The 15,538-nt window shown below is 43.1% G+C and overlaps 1 protein-coding gene across 1 annotated transcript in view; it reads left to right on the top strand.

Moving 5' to 3' along the window:
* ror2 (receptor tyrosine kinase-like orphan receptor 2) overlaps positions 1–13,178 on the top strand; it is a 46,505-nt gene extending 33,327 nt beyond the window's left edge. Inside the window, exons 3-9 of the mRNA XM_085794158.1 lie at positions 3,838–4,125; positions 4,340–4,370; positions 7,026–7,147; positions 7,257–7,571; positions 8,653–8,907; positions 10,853–11,052; positions 11,406–13,178. Coding sequence (XP_085650284.1) covers positions 3,838–4,125; positions 4,340–4,370; positions 7,026–7,147; positions 7,257–7,571; positions 8,653–8,907; positions 10,853–11,052; positions 11,406–12,863 — 2,669 coding nt within the window. The 3' untranslated portion in view covers positions 12,864–13,178. The remainder of the gene's footprint in view (positions 1–3,837; positions 4,126–4,339; positions 4,371–7,025; positions 7,148–7,256; positions 7,572–8,652; positions 8,908–10,852; positions 11,053–11,405) is intronic.
* Positions 13,179–15,538: the final 2,360 nt, after the last annotated feature.

The raw sequence follows: 15,538 nt of genomic DNA, 5'->3' as shown, positions 1-15,538 counted from the left end.
CTTGGCCAATGCGCTGCAACCCCAAATAAAGCATGATATCAGTAGATCGACAGTTGGCAGCTGAGCAGGGTTTCTAAGGCTAGCATATATCACATTCACATGATATTGTGGGTTTGATTTTCCCATGAGCAGGTCTATACGGCTCATATCTCTGATGCCAAAGCTTCTTATCAACACACCACAGTTGAGCAGATTGTATTCCAGCTGCTTTTGGCCAAATATGATATTTGATTTAAGAAACCCTCCATAATGAAGTTTTGGCATTGTGTCATTTTCTGCATTTGTTGAGTGGTCATTTCTTAGACAAACAAGCTGATGGACTGGCTGATGGACCAACTTTAGAAACTTTCCAGAGAGCAGACTCTCAAAGACAGAGTTCAGTTTCATGACCTCTGTCTCGTGGGGATAAGACAAATCAGCCTTGAAATGTGAAACAGCCAGACCTGCCCGTCAAAAAGTTGTTTGACTTTTGATCATGACCGGTGATGTCTGAATCTCCCAGTGGATTCCTGAGTGGGCCCAGCCACACTCGTTTATTGGAGTTTGGGGAACTGAGACAAATAGGATGAAAGAGAAGGGTCACACACATCAAAGGAGGCAGCCTTAGGAGGAATCCAGGAAGTGAGACTTAACAAGGACACATCTAAATGTCTGAGGGAATGTGTATGTTTTTTTTGTTTTTTTCTAAAGGAGATAATAACTTCTGTCTCCTACAATTGCATTTTTTATTTATATCTATGATGGAAAACAATCGAACAGCTGGAAATGAATGTACTGGGTGAGATGTACTGGGTGAGATACAGTGCTGTGAGTGCTCATCCAATCAGAGATGTTCAGTACGCAGACCCCACCCCCAAAGTCTCCTGAACTTTCAGAAAGTATTACCCCTGCCCCCAACGAGTGCCCATGTGTGTAGCTCTGGTAAGCCCATAATGATCAGCATCAGGTTGTGACGGTTTGGTCAGTTTGACTTTCTGGGGTGGAGACAGAAATGTCAGAGTGTTCCACAGGCCGTAATGGGCTGTAGGTTGAAGTAGTGACTAATGCAAGGAGAGAGAGGTCACACCGACATTAATTACACATCAGGGTCAGGCTCAGGGAGGGTAGAGCTCCAGTGAGTAGACTAAGGAGGAGGTTGAAACCACTTGTGTAAACTTGGACGGTGGACGTTCTTATTTTGAGAAGTGAATGGGTGGAGGTGATAAAGCCGATGATGTCAAGGAACGGAAAAGGCTGCTACACCATGCGTGAAATGTGAGTAATAGAGCGACTGCGGATGTGGCGTTTGGAGGGAGAAGCTGCGGTGTGGGTGGAGATGTTTGCCGAAGATGCTAGGGGGACATTTTAACATTTTGGCAAATTCGCCTATATTGCCATTATCCCTATAGTCATAGAAGTAGGTTCACTACCTTTAATTGTTGGTGCAAGCTATTTTGAGATTGGCGGGGCAGAGACGAGAGCTCTGCGCTGTATTTCCGGGCTTTCCCTTATCAAACTCATCAAATACAACACAAACACAATCCAACAACTCCAAAACGCTCTCATGGACAAGTAATAAAGGAAATGTTATGAGACAAGAGTTGTTTTCGAGGTAATACGTAACCGGAACTACATTCCCGACACGGCTGCTCGGCAGAGTGACTTAGAAAGCGAAAGTAGTTCCAAGTATTTGTTTCATGTGTCGTAATGTTACATAATTATACGTTAATTATTTACGTTATTTCATAAAAACGTAGAAATACCATGAGCCTCCATTGCGTTAGCTGAGCAGCTCGCGTCTCTGCCCTGCTGATCTCAAAACAGCTTGCACCGACAATTAAAGGTAATGAACTTACTGCTAAGACTATATAGGGATTATGGCAATAGGCAAATTTGCCAAAATGTTGAAATATCCCTTTAACCTCTGATCACACAGAGACGCTTACCTCTTACGTACTGTGAGAGTCCCTGCACACCGCTGCTGCCTGTCAGCTTTATTCATCCTCCCCTTCCTGCTCCGCCCTCACACCGTGGCTCGCTCCATCAGAGCTGCAGTACATCCTCTAATGACGGATGGAGGAGTTGTAATTAAAGAGCTGTGTGGTGACATCACTCATCTGCAGCCCGCTCTGTGGGGAGCTGGCCACACATCTGTTTTTCCATTGTGTAAACTCCACAGCCCAGCTGCCGCATGACATGCAGATGGTACGGAGAACCAGGGGACTTCTGTGTGAGTGTGTGAGTGAGTGAGTGTGCGTGTTTATCATGGACTCCTGGACTGTGCCTTTTTATTCCCTTATTCAGAAATCTACATAGCTGACAGGAGTCTCAGCAAAGAGCCAAGAGTGCTGCAAGATGTCTTGAAACACTTCTGCTCTAACTGAATGATGACTAAGACTAATGCCTGACACCCCCCCCCAAAACTGAACCACTGCCACCCACCATACACAGATTAGCCAGAGGTAGGCTACTAAAAGTATCCAGATTAGGAAATATTGTAAACTCTAATCCATCTGAACTGCAGTATGTGAAGCAACAATGTGTTGCAATCCCCTCGAGTCCTGGGGCAACAGCTGTGCACTTCTGCATCTTCTTTTGAAGAAGTCACATCTGGAGCTCCACATTTTTAATGAGAATGCCAATAGATGTGTGGTTGCAACACAGACAGTCACCCATTGGTTTCTGACGCTCAGCCTGAGCTGCTCCACTGTCACCATCTCGGGGGTGTCTGACTCCACCCTAACTCTGGCAAAGAGGTGAAGCATAAACTTGGTTGAGACTTTGTGCATCACATTTTGTGACATGCCATAGCATTCCCCACACTCAACCCGACTCAGCTGTTTTTATTTTATTATTTTAAATCACTTCTTAAAACCCACTTTTACAGACTTGCTATATGTGATGTCATCATTTTCTTTCTATCATCTGTTTTATCTCATAATGTTACTCAGATGCTCTTAGTTTTACTTTATTTGCTTTTATCTTATCTCCTTTTATCACGTATAGCCCATTTTTTTTTATTTTATCTAATTAACTGCATCCTACATTTTAATTTGAGTCCTCCTGGTCTCAATGATGCCTGTGTTGCTATATTGCTTGGGCGGTCCATTTCTCATGTTTTTATGGCACTTGTCTCTTATATGTGTTTTGTCATGCACTTTGTAAACTTGTATTTAAAGGCGCTATATAAATAAAGTTATTGTTATTTATAGAGCACTTTAAAAACAGCCGATGTTGACCACAGTGCTATACAGGTCAGTAAAAACAGCACATAAAAGTAGACAATACAATTACGTAATTAAAATACCATAAAATACATAAGTAAAGTGCAGTTAAATTCAAATGTGCCATAAATAAATGAATGAAACACAAATAAAAAACAAATGTGTCAGCTCAGTTGAATGCCAGGGAGAAAAAATGCATGTGCTTTAAAAACCTCTTTAGACTCGGCCGACTGGGTGTGTGCCATGGCGGGCTGTTCCAAAGGCTCCGCCCCTTTGGTCTTTAGCTCAGTTTTAGTGTAGACCAGTCGCAGCTGATTGGCAGGTCTTAATACTCTGGTAGGGGCATGAATGTGTAGCAGGGGCCCATGAAGAGCCTTAAAGACAAACAATAAAATCTTAAAATCAGTTCAAAACGAAACCACCACACACCATAATCATACCTCAATTACACAAAACTTTAAGCCTCAATGAAATGTTAACAGGAAAGTTTTTAAAAAAAAAATAGTTTCATGATAGTTGCCATGGGTGCAGTGGTGGCCCTTTAATCCAGAGTTGATTAAAATGTGAGCTCTGTTTAAAAGCAGCAGTGGACTCCTGCTTGTGTATTTCAGCTGCTGTGTTTCGTCTCTTCAAGGTTACTTCCTGGAGTTCCAGGGGCCGGTCAACAACATCACCCACTTCCAGGGCCAGACGGCCACGCTGCACTGCAGAGTGACAGGAAACCCCCGGCCCACCATCCGCTGGCTGAAGAACGATGCCCCCGTGGTCCAGGAGCAGGGACGCATCACCATCCGCAAGATGGAGTCGGGGTCCAAGCTCCGCATCCAGGACCTGGACACGACCGACACCGGCTACTATCAGTGTGTCGCCTCCAACTCATTCAAGGTCATCTCTGCCACGGGGGTCCTGTATGTCAAACTAGGTAAGGCTCACTGGATTTATTCACTGATTCTGTCATTAATGTGCACAACATTGGTTTTGTTATTTTATCTATCTGATGGTGTCATTTATAAGTGTTGCTTTGCATTGTAAAAACAGATGATAGTTTTTTAGTCAACTAGCAGCCATGCTTAAAGTGTCATAAGACTTGATAGATCACTTTTAATAGTTAATGTATTTTTATTTTGAATTCACAGGACAGGTGCCCACACATGGCCCAGATCAACCGTAAGTAAACCCCCTTCCTGTGGATGAGTGTGTGTATGAGTAAATGTCTGAACAGCAACAGAGCCAGAAGCCAAACTCATATTTTCATCAGAGAAAAAGTGATCAGTGGGAGAAGAAGTGTGTTTAGCTCCGTCATCACATCACAAACTGTGAAGGAGGGTTAACAGATGCAGGCTACTCCAGCAGCTAGATTACAGTAACATCCTGTTTTATGTAAAACAGGAAGAGTTTAACACATTGGTAAATCCAGACTTACTTGATCCTGTCTTATCTCAAGTCTGTTTTAAGTTTTAAGATCTGTTTGGAAGCTTTGCATTTAGTTTGATAACTCCTTTGTTAAGTTTAATGAAGTTTATAACAGATTATTTAATATGTTTGCTGAGTAAATCCTCCAACCTAGAGAAAAAATCCCTGCTCTACCTATTTATCTATCAAAGTACCAAGTGGATTATGGAGGTACTAGTCTGGAAATGACATGGATTTCATGGTCAACTCAGTGGGTTAAGGCCATTGTTGTGTGGTAGTGATTAAAGTTTTAGGTTTAGAGCCCATGTTGAATTAATTAGAAACCCCTCACAGCTAAAAAGTCGTTCCCTAATTAGACAAGAAGAAGGTTTGTGGTGAGGGTGAATCAGACGGTTGGTTTCTGTTTGTAGTGTCAGAAGTGTCTGCCCAGAGCTGAAGTGGGCATGTAAAGACACGTCACAGCTAACAGTCATACCTGAGGTGCTCTAACTGTTAAAATGGTGAAGATCTTGTGCTATGCCGCAGTGATTGATGCAACCAAATGATGAGGGTAGCAGCTTTATTCTTCTCAGCGCCTTGTGGCTTTGATTCACCAGGACGGGGGCTCAGAACAGATTCCTCAAGCTAAGAGTCAGACGCTCAGCGGCGGTTTGGAGAGGCCCTGCTCTGAACTGGAAAGAATGCTTCACGTTCTCAGTCAGACCGACTGTTCCTGAATGCCTCTTCCAGGGAGCTTATCTCATCAGCCAGCAATATAACCCCTTTAATGTCCCACATCTAGAGTCAGGGGCAGGGTACAAAGACTTCTTTTTTATTTATCGAAGCAATAGTATACATTTACTTTAATCAGAGAGTTCTGAATCCTGTACAGCTCAGCTCTGGCACCGTCCATCACCTGCAATTATCTCTGAATCAAATCCGGACTTGGCCCATTACTCTTCTCCTTTCAGTCATGAGAGTCCTATTTCCCAAAATGTTAAACTCTTTTATTAAGTAAAGGACATGAGGGGTATTTTATCAGCCACTCCTATCTAATAGTATATAATGTGATCAGGTCAGCTTAGGTCTCCTAATCTGATCTACTGTACTGAAGCGACCTGGGGTCCAGGCCTCCCTCAGGGTGGCGTCAGAGATTTCAGAGGGTCCACAGAGCTTTGTCTGTTCTGAGGTTGTGAGGTTATCAAAATTATATTTGTGCATATTGAAATGAGTAACACTTTATATGACGCCTATCTCTATAATGTATTATAAGCATACTTAGAATGAGTTATAATGCAGTTATAGCACTGTATAACTATGCTTTAGAACAATAAGCATAACACATTATTGAGCATTATAACTCTATTATAATATTTGACCTTATAAGCCATTATAAAATGCTCTATGATGTGTTATGCTTATTGTTATAAAGCCTTATGATAATTTATGAGTGTTTATAATGATAGTTATACACGTTTATAAGCCAATTATAACACATTATAACTACATTTATAATGTATTATCGATGTGGGCATTGTCAGTGAGTTACTGACAATTATAACATATAATACCTGACCTTATAAGTCATGTTAAAATGCTTTATAGTGTGTTGTGATTATTGTTATAAAGCATAATGATCATTTATGAGTCTTCATAACTATAGTTAATACAGTGCTATAACTGCATTATAACTCTTTATAGGTATGCTTAGATAGGCATCAAATAAAGTGTTAGCAAATTTTAAAATCCCAATACCTCACACAATTGGATAATCAAAATCATGTATAAACAAAGACAATAGGAATACAAATCTACAACCTACCTGTTTATAGGGACATGATAACAATTGTGACACAACAAAGGAAAATGGACAGAAAGATAAAATACAAATATTTACAATAGCTTCAAGGAAAATCGGTTGGGAACCACTGCTCTAGCAGATACAGTAGATGTAACTGAACACAGTAAATGGCTTTGAGGTGCAAAATGTAATTATAACCGTAACATTGATGGAAGACACCTCAACCTGGGGCACTAAAACTGCACCAAAAGAAAATAACTTCAGCAAAGACCTGCTTTTGAAAACTATTCCCTGTATGGTGTGTGTCACTGTCGTCACTGCAAAAATATAAGAAACACGAAGTTGAAGGATTTAAAAATTAAAACATCAGTAAGTGGCCACATGGTGGTGCTGTTGCAGCAGCTTTTGTGTTTTGTGCACAGTGAGGTCTCAATAACAGGGGCTTTTTTAAGGCTTTTTTTATTCATGTTTCATAATGTGTGGTATATGTGGTTATTAGAGGACTGAGACACAGATGTAAACTGATCTGGTTTAAAATCAAACTCATATGTGCTCTCTTGTGCACCAAGGCTTGGATTATCAACTGGGATGTTTGAGGTGATATCCTTGTTTGTTTGTTTGTTTTTTAGGTCACGTGAGAAAGGCTTCTGCCAGCCGTACCGAGGCATCGCCTGTGCTCGCTTCATCGGCAACCAGAGCATCTACGTGGAGTCACTGCAGATGCAGGGGGAGAGTGAAAACCGCATCACAGGTAAAGATGGACCAATCACATTGTACAGTGAACAGCTGGCTTTAATTCTTACTGCAGATATCTGAGATGACATCAGCTGAAACGTGCGTCTCTGTTTCTTCCCTCCAAGCTGCTTTCACCATGATCGGCACCTCCACCCACCTGTCGGACCAGTGCTCCAAGTTCGCCATCCCGTCCTTCTGCTACTACGTCTTCCCTCTGTGCGACGAGGGCTCCCGGGGGCCCCGGCAGCGGCAGCTCTGTCGAGACGAGTGCGAGGCCCTGGAGAACGACCTGTGCCAGGCAGAGTACACGGTGGCCCGCACCAATCCCATGATCCTCATGCAGCTGAAGCTTCCCAGCTGCCACCTGCTGCCGCGGCCCGGCACGACTGATGCTGCTTCCTGCATGAGGATCGGAGTGCCACAGGAGAAACTGGGTCCATGTAAGTAGATGCTGTGAGAAGCACACTCATGACAGAAATTGAATTGTGAAATCAATGAAAAATGTATTATTATAGCAAGTCTAAAATTGTAACACAGAATGGAGCTGGTCACTTCAATATAATTCCATCCATTAGTAACACATGATGACAAATGACAGAATGTTTGACTAGTAGTAGTCAAATATATATAGTACAGTAACAAAAAATCTAAAGGAACAAATTTTGATCTAACTGAGCCTTAAAACCAGCTGTCAGGACTTCTGTAACTTGTGATGTCACAACAAAGCAGTCACTGCCCTCAGCCACACAGCCTCAGAGCTTGTTGTTGACTTTTTGTTTAAAAGAATATTTGAACATTGAGGTGCAACAGGTGCATCTCACTAAATTAGAATATAATGGAAAGGTTTATAATATAATTATTATATTATAATATATTATAATATAATAATTATATAATATATTATGTAATTCAATAGGTGAAACTAATTAATTATATAGATTAATTACACACACAATGAAACATTTTGTGTCTTTATTTATTTAACATCTTTTAATTGTAATGTTATGGCTTACATTTAGTCAGACCTAAAATTCAGCATCTCAAAACATTAGAATATTCCAAAAGACCAATTTTTAAAAAAAAGCATTTTTAATATGGAAATGTTGGCCTTCTGAACTCAATACTTAGTTGGGGCTGTTTCACTACAGGGAAATAGATTTTTCCATGATATTCTATTTTTTGAGATGCACGTGTATGCTCATTTGCCTTCTTTCTGGGAGTAACATGAGTTCATGAATGGAATAAGAATAAAACTGTAGTATATTCTTCATTAACCTCCAAAGTGAAATTCATTGTCAGAATGTGGCAGCAAATCTTAGCATCTCTCAGGATGAAAATCAACATATTTCCCAAAATATTAAAATATTCCATCCAGTTAGCTCCAGAATGTGAAAGTAAAAAAACTGAACTGATTTTGAAAAATGTCAGACATCTCAGTCCAGTTGTGACCATGGCCACCAGGGTCACCTCTCCTCTAGTGTCCAATAGGATCTATTCTGAATCAGTGTGTGTGCTCCACAGATTCCCCCACAGACCACATCTGCTACAACGGGAGTGGGGCCGACTACAGGGGCACAGTCAGCATCACTAAGTCTGGACACCACTGCCAGAGTTGGAGCGCCCAGTACCCCCACAGCCACCACCTGTCCCAGGAATACCCCGAGCTCTGGGGGAGTCACAACTTCTGTCGGAACCCGGGAGGCCAGATGCAGGCGCCCTGGTGCTTCACCCTGGACCCTCATGTCAGGGTGGACCTGTGTGACATACACCCCTGCAGTAAGTAATGCATTATAACCTATGTGGTGACCTCTGAGCATTCTCTCTCTCTTTTTTTATGTCTTTTTATTGAAGGTTTTGCAGATGAGGCATACATTTAGTTTAGAAGAAGAAAAAAATCACAAAACAGTGTTGAAGGCAAGGAATGCCTTGTTCAATTTAGAATTCAGTCAAAGAACTTTCACCGCCGCCACAATTCATCATCTCCAAAACATTCTCAATCTCATATACCACTTCCCACCCCGCTCAAAATGAAATACAATCAACAAAATAAATAAATAAATAAATAACAGACTTTTATAAATAAATAAATGAAAAGGGAAAAGAAAGAAAGAAAGAAAACAATACAGTGCTTCAGTATGTCCACAGACATCAAATTGGGCACCATAGTTGCCTTACATAACACATTGCTGTAGATTCCAACACATTCACATAATTAAACAGACAGGGTTGGCAAAACCGAAGTATACACAGTGTGGTGGTCTACCCTGACAGAGACTATATTTTATATAGACAGGAATGTTACTCTCAAACCAAATCAATTTTATTATCGATCATGCCATAACAGATAAAAAAGGAGACCAATTCTTTTCATATTTGTCCACAGAGTTTGTGTTACAGATTATGACTCTTTCCAGTTTTGCTATTTTTGCGATTACATAGAACCAGTCTTGGATAGTAGACCTCTGAGCATTCTCATTTCCATATGTGTGGTGTTCTACAGAAGACCAGATGATAAATACATCAAGATTCAGCAGCATAACTGTAAATCACCTGTATGCAATGTCAGCATGCTGATCACAAATAAAAATCTAAACAGCAACTGAACAGCAGAGAGGTTAAAGCATAAATCTCCATCTATACACAGTTAGTTTAGTGGCGCTGCTTTGTGCTCATCCAAAACATCCCACAGTAGAGCATCAGAGATGTTCCTCAGTCTCAAGTGTAAGAACCTGAACCACAGGAAAACTCTCAACTATGTGGTGCTTCATTTCTCATCAGTCACACCAAACGTCTCTTCCCTTTCATGTTGTAGAATTTAGTTTAGTTTATCTAATTTATCAAAGGACAGTGTGCAATAACATGAATCATTTATAAGAAATGAGGAGATGGTTGCACCAGATGTAGCTATAACTGCTCATTTCCATCTGTAGTTCCAACATATAATTCACAACAGACACAGACCACAATCTAAAATACAAAGGAGAAACCTGAGACATAAAATGACACAGATGAACAGTGGACAGCACAGGGATTATACTGACATACAATTTCCACATTTAAAATGACCAAATTGTTACAGTGCAGGGAAGAACAACACACAAAACACTAAACAGTAAAAGGCAGGCCAAGTAGCAGCCCCTGGTATAAAGTGCGAGGCAGGAATGTGCATAGATAAAGTGCTGGTTTGCTTGTTGGTTGTCGACAAAGTGCAAAGTGCTCGTAGCAGCAAAAAGAGGGGGAAAAAATCACATGATCAGGAGCTGAATCCCCCTGTTCAGACCTGGTTTTAACGGCCATCCGAAATGATCCGCTCGAACCAGATGTGAGACCTGATCACTCAGACACAGACCACGTATGGCCACATACGGTTAGTGTCACAATAATGCATAGTGACCACAGTGAAGGACCAACTACACTAGTGACGTCCTATCTCTTTAATCCCAAACAGTTACATCCACCACTTGTAGCCTCTGTCTCATTCTTTCATTCACTGTCCATGGTCACAGTGTTTTACTGTTTCAAATGAATAAAGCCATCACTAATGCCGACCGGAGAAACGGATGAAGGCCTTTCTTTTCAATGATCAAAGGAAAAAATGACAATATTTATGAGGATTGAGTGTTGCTGTTGTCACAGACAATGTTGTGATAAGCACATTACAAATAAGAGGACCTGTGTCACTACAACCTGTTTTTATGTCTTTACCATATTTATGTTACAGAGCCACCAGAGAGCACCAGGAAGGAGATCCTGTTCATTCTCATCCCTGCCATCGCCATCCCATTGGTCATCGCCTGCCTCTTCTTCCTGGTGTGTGCGTGTCGCAATAAGCAGAAGGCTTCGACTGACATACCGCCGCGCTGCCAGCTCAACAGCTCCCCCAGCCAGGACATGGAGCTGCACAGTCAACAGAAGCACCAGGTAATACACACACTGACGGATCTGTGATCAATACATAGATACATAGATCTACACACAACACATCATGTCAATCTGGATCCCTCTTGCCCCCCCTCACTGATGAGATGAGATGATCTGTCACAGAAGGAGAGCACAGCTAAAATACACAACAGGTTGGGGAGACAAATCACAAACAGTGGGAAACTTAACAGGAAGAAAGCAATGATGCAGATGACTGACAAAATAACACAGGAAATAAACAAAAGACAAGACAGAACAGAAACAGACACTTAATGATCCAAACGGGTCCTGACAGGAAAGAACTTCACAACTGTTGCATTCTGGTGCTGAAGTCCGTCTCTTTGTGTGTGCAGGGGAAGCTGAGGGAGATCAACATGTCGGCGGTGCGCTTCATGGAGGAGCTGGGCGAGGATCGCTTCGGCAAGGTCTACAAGGGCCACCTGTACGGCACGGCGCCCGGCGAGCAGAGCCAGGTGGTGGCCATCAAGACCCTGAAAGACAAGGTGGACGCCGCCCTCTGCGAGGAGTTCCGCCACGAGGCCATGCTCCGCCTCCACCTGCAGCACCAGAACGTGGTGTGTCTGCTGGGCGTGGTCACCAAAGAGCAGCCAATGAGCATGGTGTTCGCCTACTCCGGCCTGGGCGACCTGCACGAGTACCTGGTGATGCGCTCGCCCAACTCGGACGTGGGCAGCTCCGACGACGACAAGACGGTCAAGTCCACCCTGGAGCAGGCCGACTTCCTCCACGTCATCACCCAGATCGCGGCGGGGATGGAATACCTCTCCGGCCAGCAGGTCGTCCACAAAGACCTCGCCGCCAGAAACATCCTGGTCTACGAGAAGCTCAGCGTGAAGATCCTGGACCTGGGCCTGTTCAGGGACGTCTACTCGGCCGATTACTACAACCTGACGGGCACCAGCTCCTTCCCCATCCGCTGGATGTCGCCGGAGGCCATCATGTACGGCAAGTTCTCCACGGAGTCGGACATCTGGTCGTACGGCGTGCTGCTGTGGGAGACGTTCAGCTACGGCCTGCAGCCGTACTGCGGCTACTCCAACCAGGACGTGATGGAGATGGTCCACGGGCGCCAGCTGCTGTCCTGCCCCGACGACTGCCCCGCCTGGGTCTACGCCCTCATGCTGGAGTGCTGGAGCGAGTTCCCGGCGAGGCGGCCGCGCTTCAAGGACGTCCACGCGCGCCTGCGCTCCTGGGAGAACCTGTCCAACTGCAACAGCTCGGCCCAGACGTCCGGCGCCAGCAACACCACCCAGACCAGCTCCCTGAGCACCAGCCCCGTCAGCAACGTCAGCATGAGCACGGCCAACGCCTCGCGCTACGCCAGCCCCAAGAAGAGCCTGCCGTTCCACCAGCCCCAGTTCGTGCCCATGAAGGGTCCGATGCACCGGCAAATGGTCCCGCCGCAGCTCTACATCCCCGTCAACGGGTACCACCCCATGTCGCCCTACCCCTACCTGCAGAACTTCTACCCCATGCAGATCCCCATGGCCATGCCCCACCAGCAGATGCACCACCAGCCGCAGATGGTCGCCAAGGCCGGCTCCCACCACAGCGGCAGCGGCTCCACGTCCACGGATTACATCACCTCGGCCCCCTCCAGCGCCTCCGTCACAGAGAGGTCGGCGTTACTAGGAGACAACTCCAGGACCAATGAGGAGGACTTAGCCGACAGGGCGTCCCAGGCCGAGCCGGACCACAATGAGGACTCGTCGGTGCCCGAGACAGAATTGTTAGGGGACAACGACCCCCCACAGACTGATGAACTGGCCGTCCACCTGTCGGACGCGTAGGCGCGGCGCCGTCCCACACACAGAGGAGCTGAAATATTCTGTGAGCTGTCCTTGCTTGCCAAAAAAAAGTGAAAGAGACTGAATGTTTTCTATGAGATTTTTTTTTAGATATTACTGACACATCTGAATGTCAAGTGTATCTCATGTTTGTACCTCTTACATGCCTGTGTTGCGCCCCGCTACACCACCCTCCCACTTCAGATGACGTAGGAGTTATTAGTTGTGTTAAGGCGCCTCTCTTTTGTTACGTTTACTCCTGCTGGAGTTTTTTCAAGTGCCTAAAACTGAGACGTCTGGACGTGTTTTATTTTGAAAACTCTGGGGTTGTGTTGTCGTTCACATGGACACAAACTGAGATCTTCTATAAACGCTGATGTAAGATACCCATGCTCGTCCCTGATTGGCTCTCATTAACCTCGATAGTGAATTACAGTGTTACTGACCCTGTTGTCTTTGTCGTTGTTGGGTTAAATTCTGTATTTTAATGCTGCAAACATCTTTGCTGTTGCTAATTCATTGTATTTTCTGCAGCTAATCAGGTGCAGAGTGGACAATCTGCTTCCTGTGCACACGCTCACTATAAACGGTCATGTGATGTGGGTTTCCAGGTGTGTACGTACAGACGGATGGCAATCATTTTCTGATACAGAGTTAGTGTGGTGAACTGGACAGATCTTTTAATTTTAAAACACAAATGAAAAGAATGAAAAGGCAGTAGTGTGCACGTAGCATAAGATGATCTGGTAAACCTTTATAGTAAGTACACACTATTAAAGGGACAACGAGGAGTTTTGGAAAAGCGAAGCGTTTTCACACTACATTTATGAGCCTCCGCGCGCACCGTAAAATTCTTTGACCGGCGCAAGACAGACTCATGTTTTCATTCATCAATAATTAAAGTCAGAGGTTCAAAGACGTTCAGTTACCGTCGTAGTTCCGACCATAAACGGCCATTCAGCTGCGTTATTCTCATTAAGGAAACGCTGGTCGGCTCGACCAGCATCTCCGCCACCACTAATAATAACAAAATACCGATATATATAACGATATATTTATCGAAAATGGGCCCATTAACAAGTGTGGGTAGCGGAGATTCATCCACATTAACGTGAGACTTTTTTATAACCGAATAGAAACTCCTCGTTGTCCCTTTAAGCATTAATAAATACTGAATTCTTCATTTATAATGCATGAATACTCATTAGTATGTAGTTTATAAATACAGTTATTGCTTATAAATGATGAAACATTTTAACTGTGTTTATAAACTACATACTAATGAGTATTCATGTGTTATAAATGATGAAATCAGTATTTAATGCTTAACTAATGCTTAATAGTGTCACACTCTTCCACTAACTGAGGAAACCAGTTGTGTTTATCAGGCTGGAAGTGTTATTACCACAACTACAGCTTCATGCAGCGGTGGGACACGCTTCACTCCTCCTGCACCCTTAAAGACAATTTAATGTTGCTTTTGAAGTGACTATCATATGGTTTGTGAAAAGCCACAATCACAGAACAATAGAATGTACGATGAATAAAATATTACAGTTTTTTTAAAGTAACTTTTTTAACAAATATATTCACTGAGATGTATTTTTGAACTCTGAGCATCTATTAAACAAACAAACAAAAAAACAAAGGGTCTTGTTGATTTTTTTGTTTGTTTTTTTCCAACCAGGCTGATACATTTTACATCAACTCTGATAACCAAGCTATACAGATTTGTAATTTTATTTGTTTATAGTTGTCTTTACTGGTGAAGATTTGCTAAGCCTAGTGTAAATATAAAATACTCTTTGTTTATGTCCACCACTCTGATTTAACAGTTCCCACATAGTGTGTGGAGTATCCAGTAGAGTCATGTGAATAAGATGGTGTAGGCTATATCCCCTTTGTGATAGAGGAACATGGTGTGATGTCGCTTGCTGATTATGTCACTGTACACCCAGTTGAAAATATACTCTGTAATGGGGATATAAGTCATTTATAACTGATACTAATAAAAGAATCTAAGGAATCACAAACTGTATATCTGTGTTGGGTTTCACATTTTACGCACAAAAGACTGATGTTTATGTATTGGTATACTGGAATTAATTGTCTTGTATGTCCACTGTTCTGTTTTGATCTTGTTTCTGTAAAGACAGCTGTGTTTTTACCGCTCTGATCAATTTGAGAAATGTTTTTACACCTTTTAAATCTGTGACATGGATCCAAATTTGTGGTGGATGTTTGGATTCGCTGTGCAGAAATAGAGAATGAATGAATCTCCAGCCGTAGATAACACCCATCCATCTCCTTCCCTGGGTGTTGGCATTTTCCTGTGATTGGGTCAAATGAATCTCTTTGCACTTGCAATGATGTCCAGGGTCTTGCTAACTTAACAGTAAAGATCAGATTTTATTGCCGCTGGTGCAGTAGTAGGCTATCACAGGGGACAAGTGGAAGACGGCATTCACTCGGCCACTTTGACTTCTCCATGATGCCGGCTGGACTAACCAACACTCCTGCTGTCTTCCAGGCCTCGATAGATGCGGTAAGGGATTTCAAAAAGCTGCTTTGTTTTTGTTTATCAAGATGACATTCTCATTTTTTCCTAAAAACATGCCTGAACACATTTGTCTTGTCTGGCAGCTGCCCCTGAGGTTTCTGAAAAACAAACTGTTTGT

Source organism: Trachurus japonicus, chromosome 12, assembly GCF_045865225.1.
Source record: "Trachurus japonicus isolate A0001 chromosome 12, Traja_1.0".
Classification (NCBI taxonomy): domain Eukaryota; kingdom Metazoa; phylum Chordata; class Actinopteri; order Carangiformes; family Carangidae; genus Trachurus; species Trachurus japonicus.
This window is presented reverse-complemented; position numbering and strand designations above follow the sequence as displayed.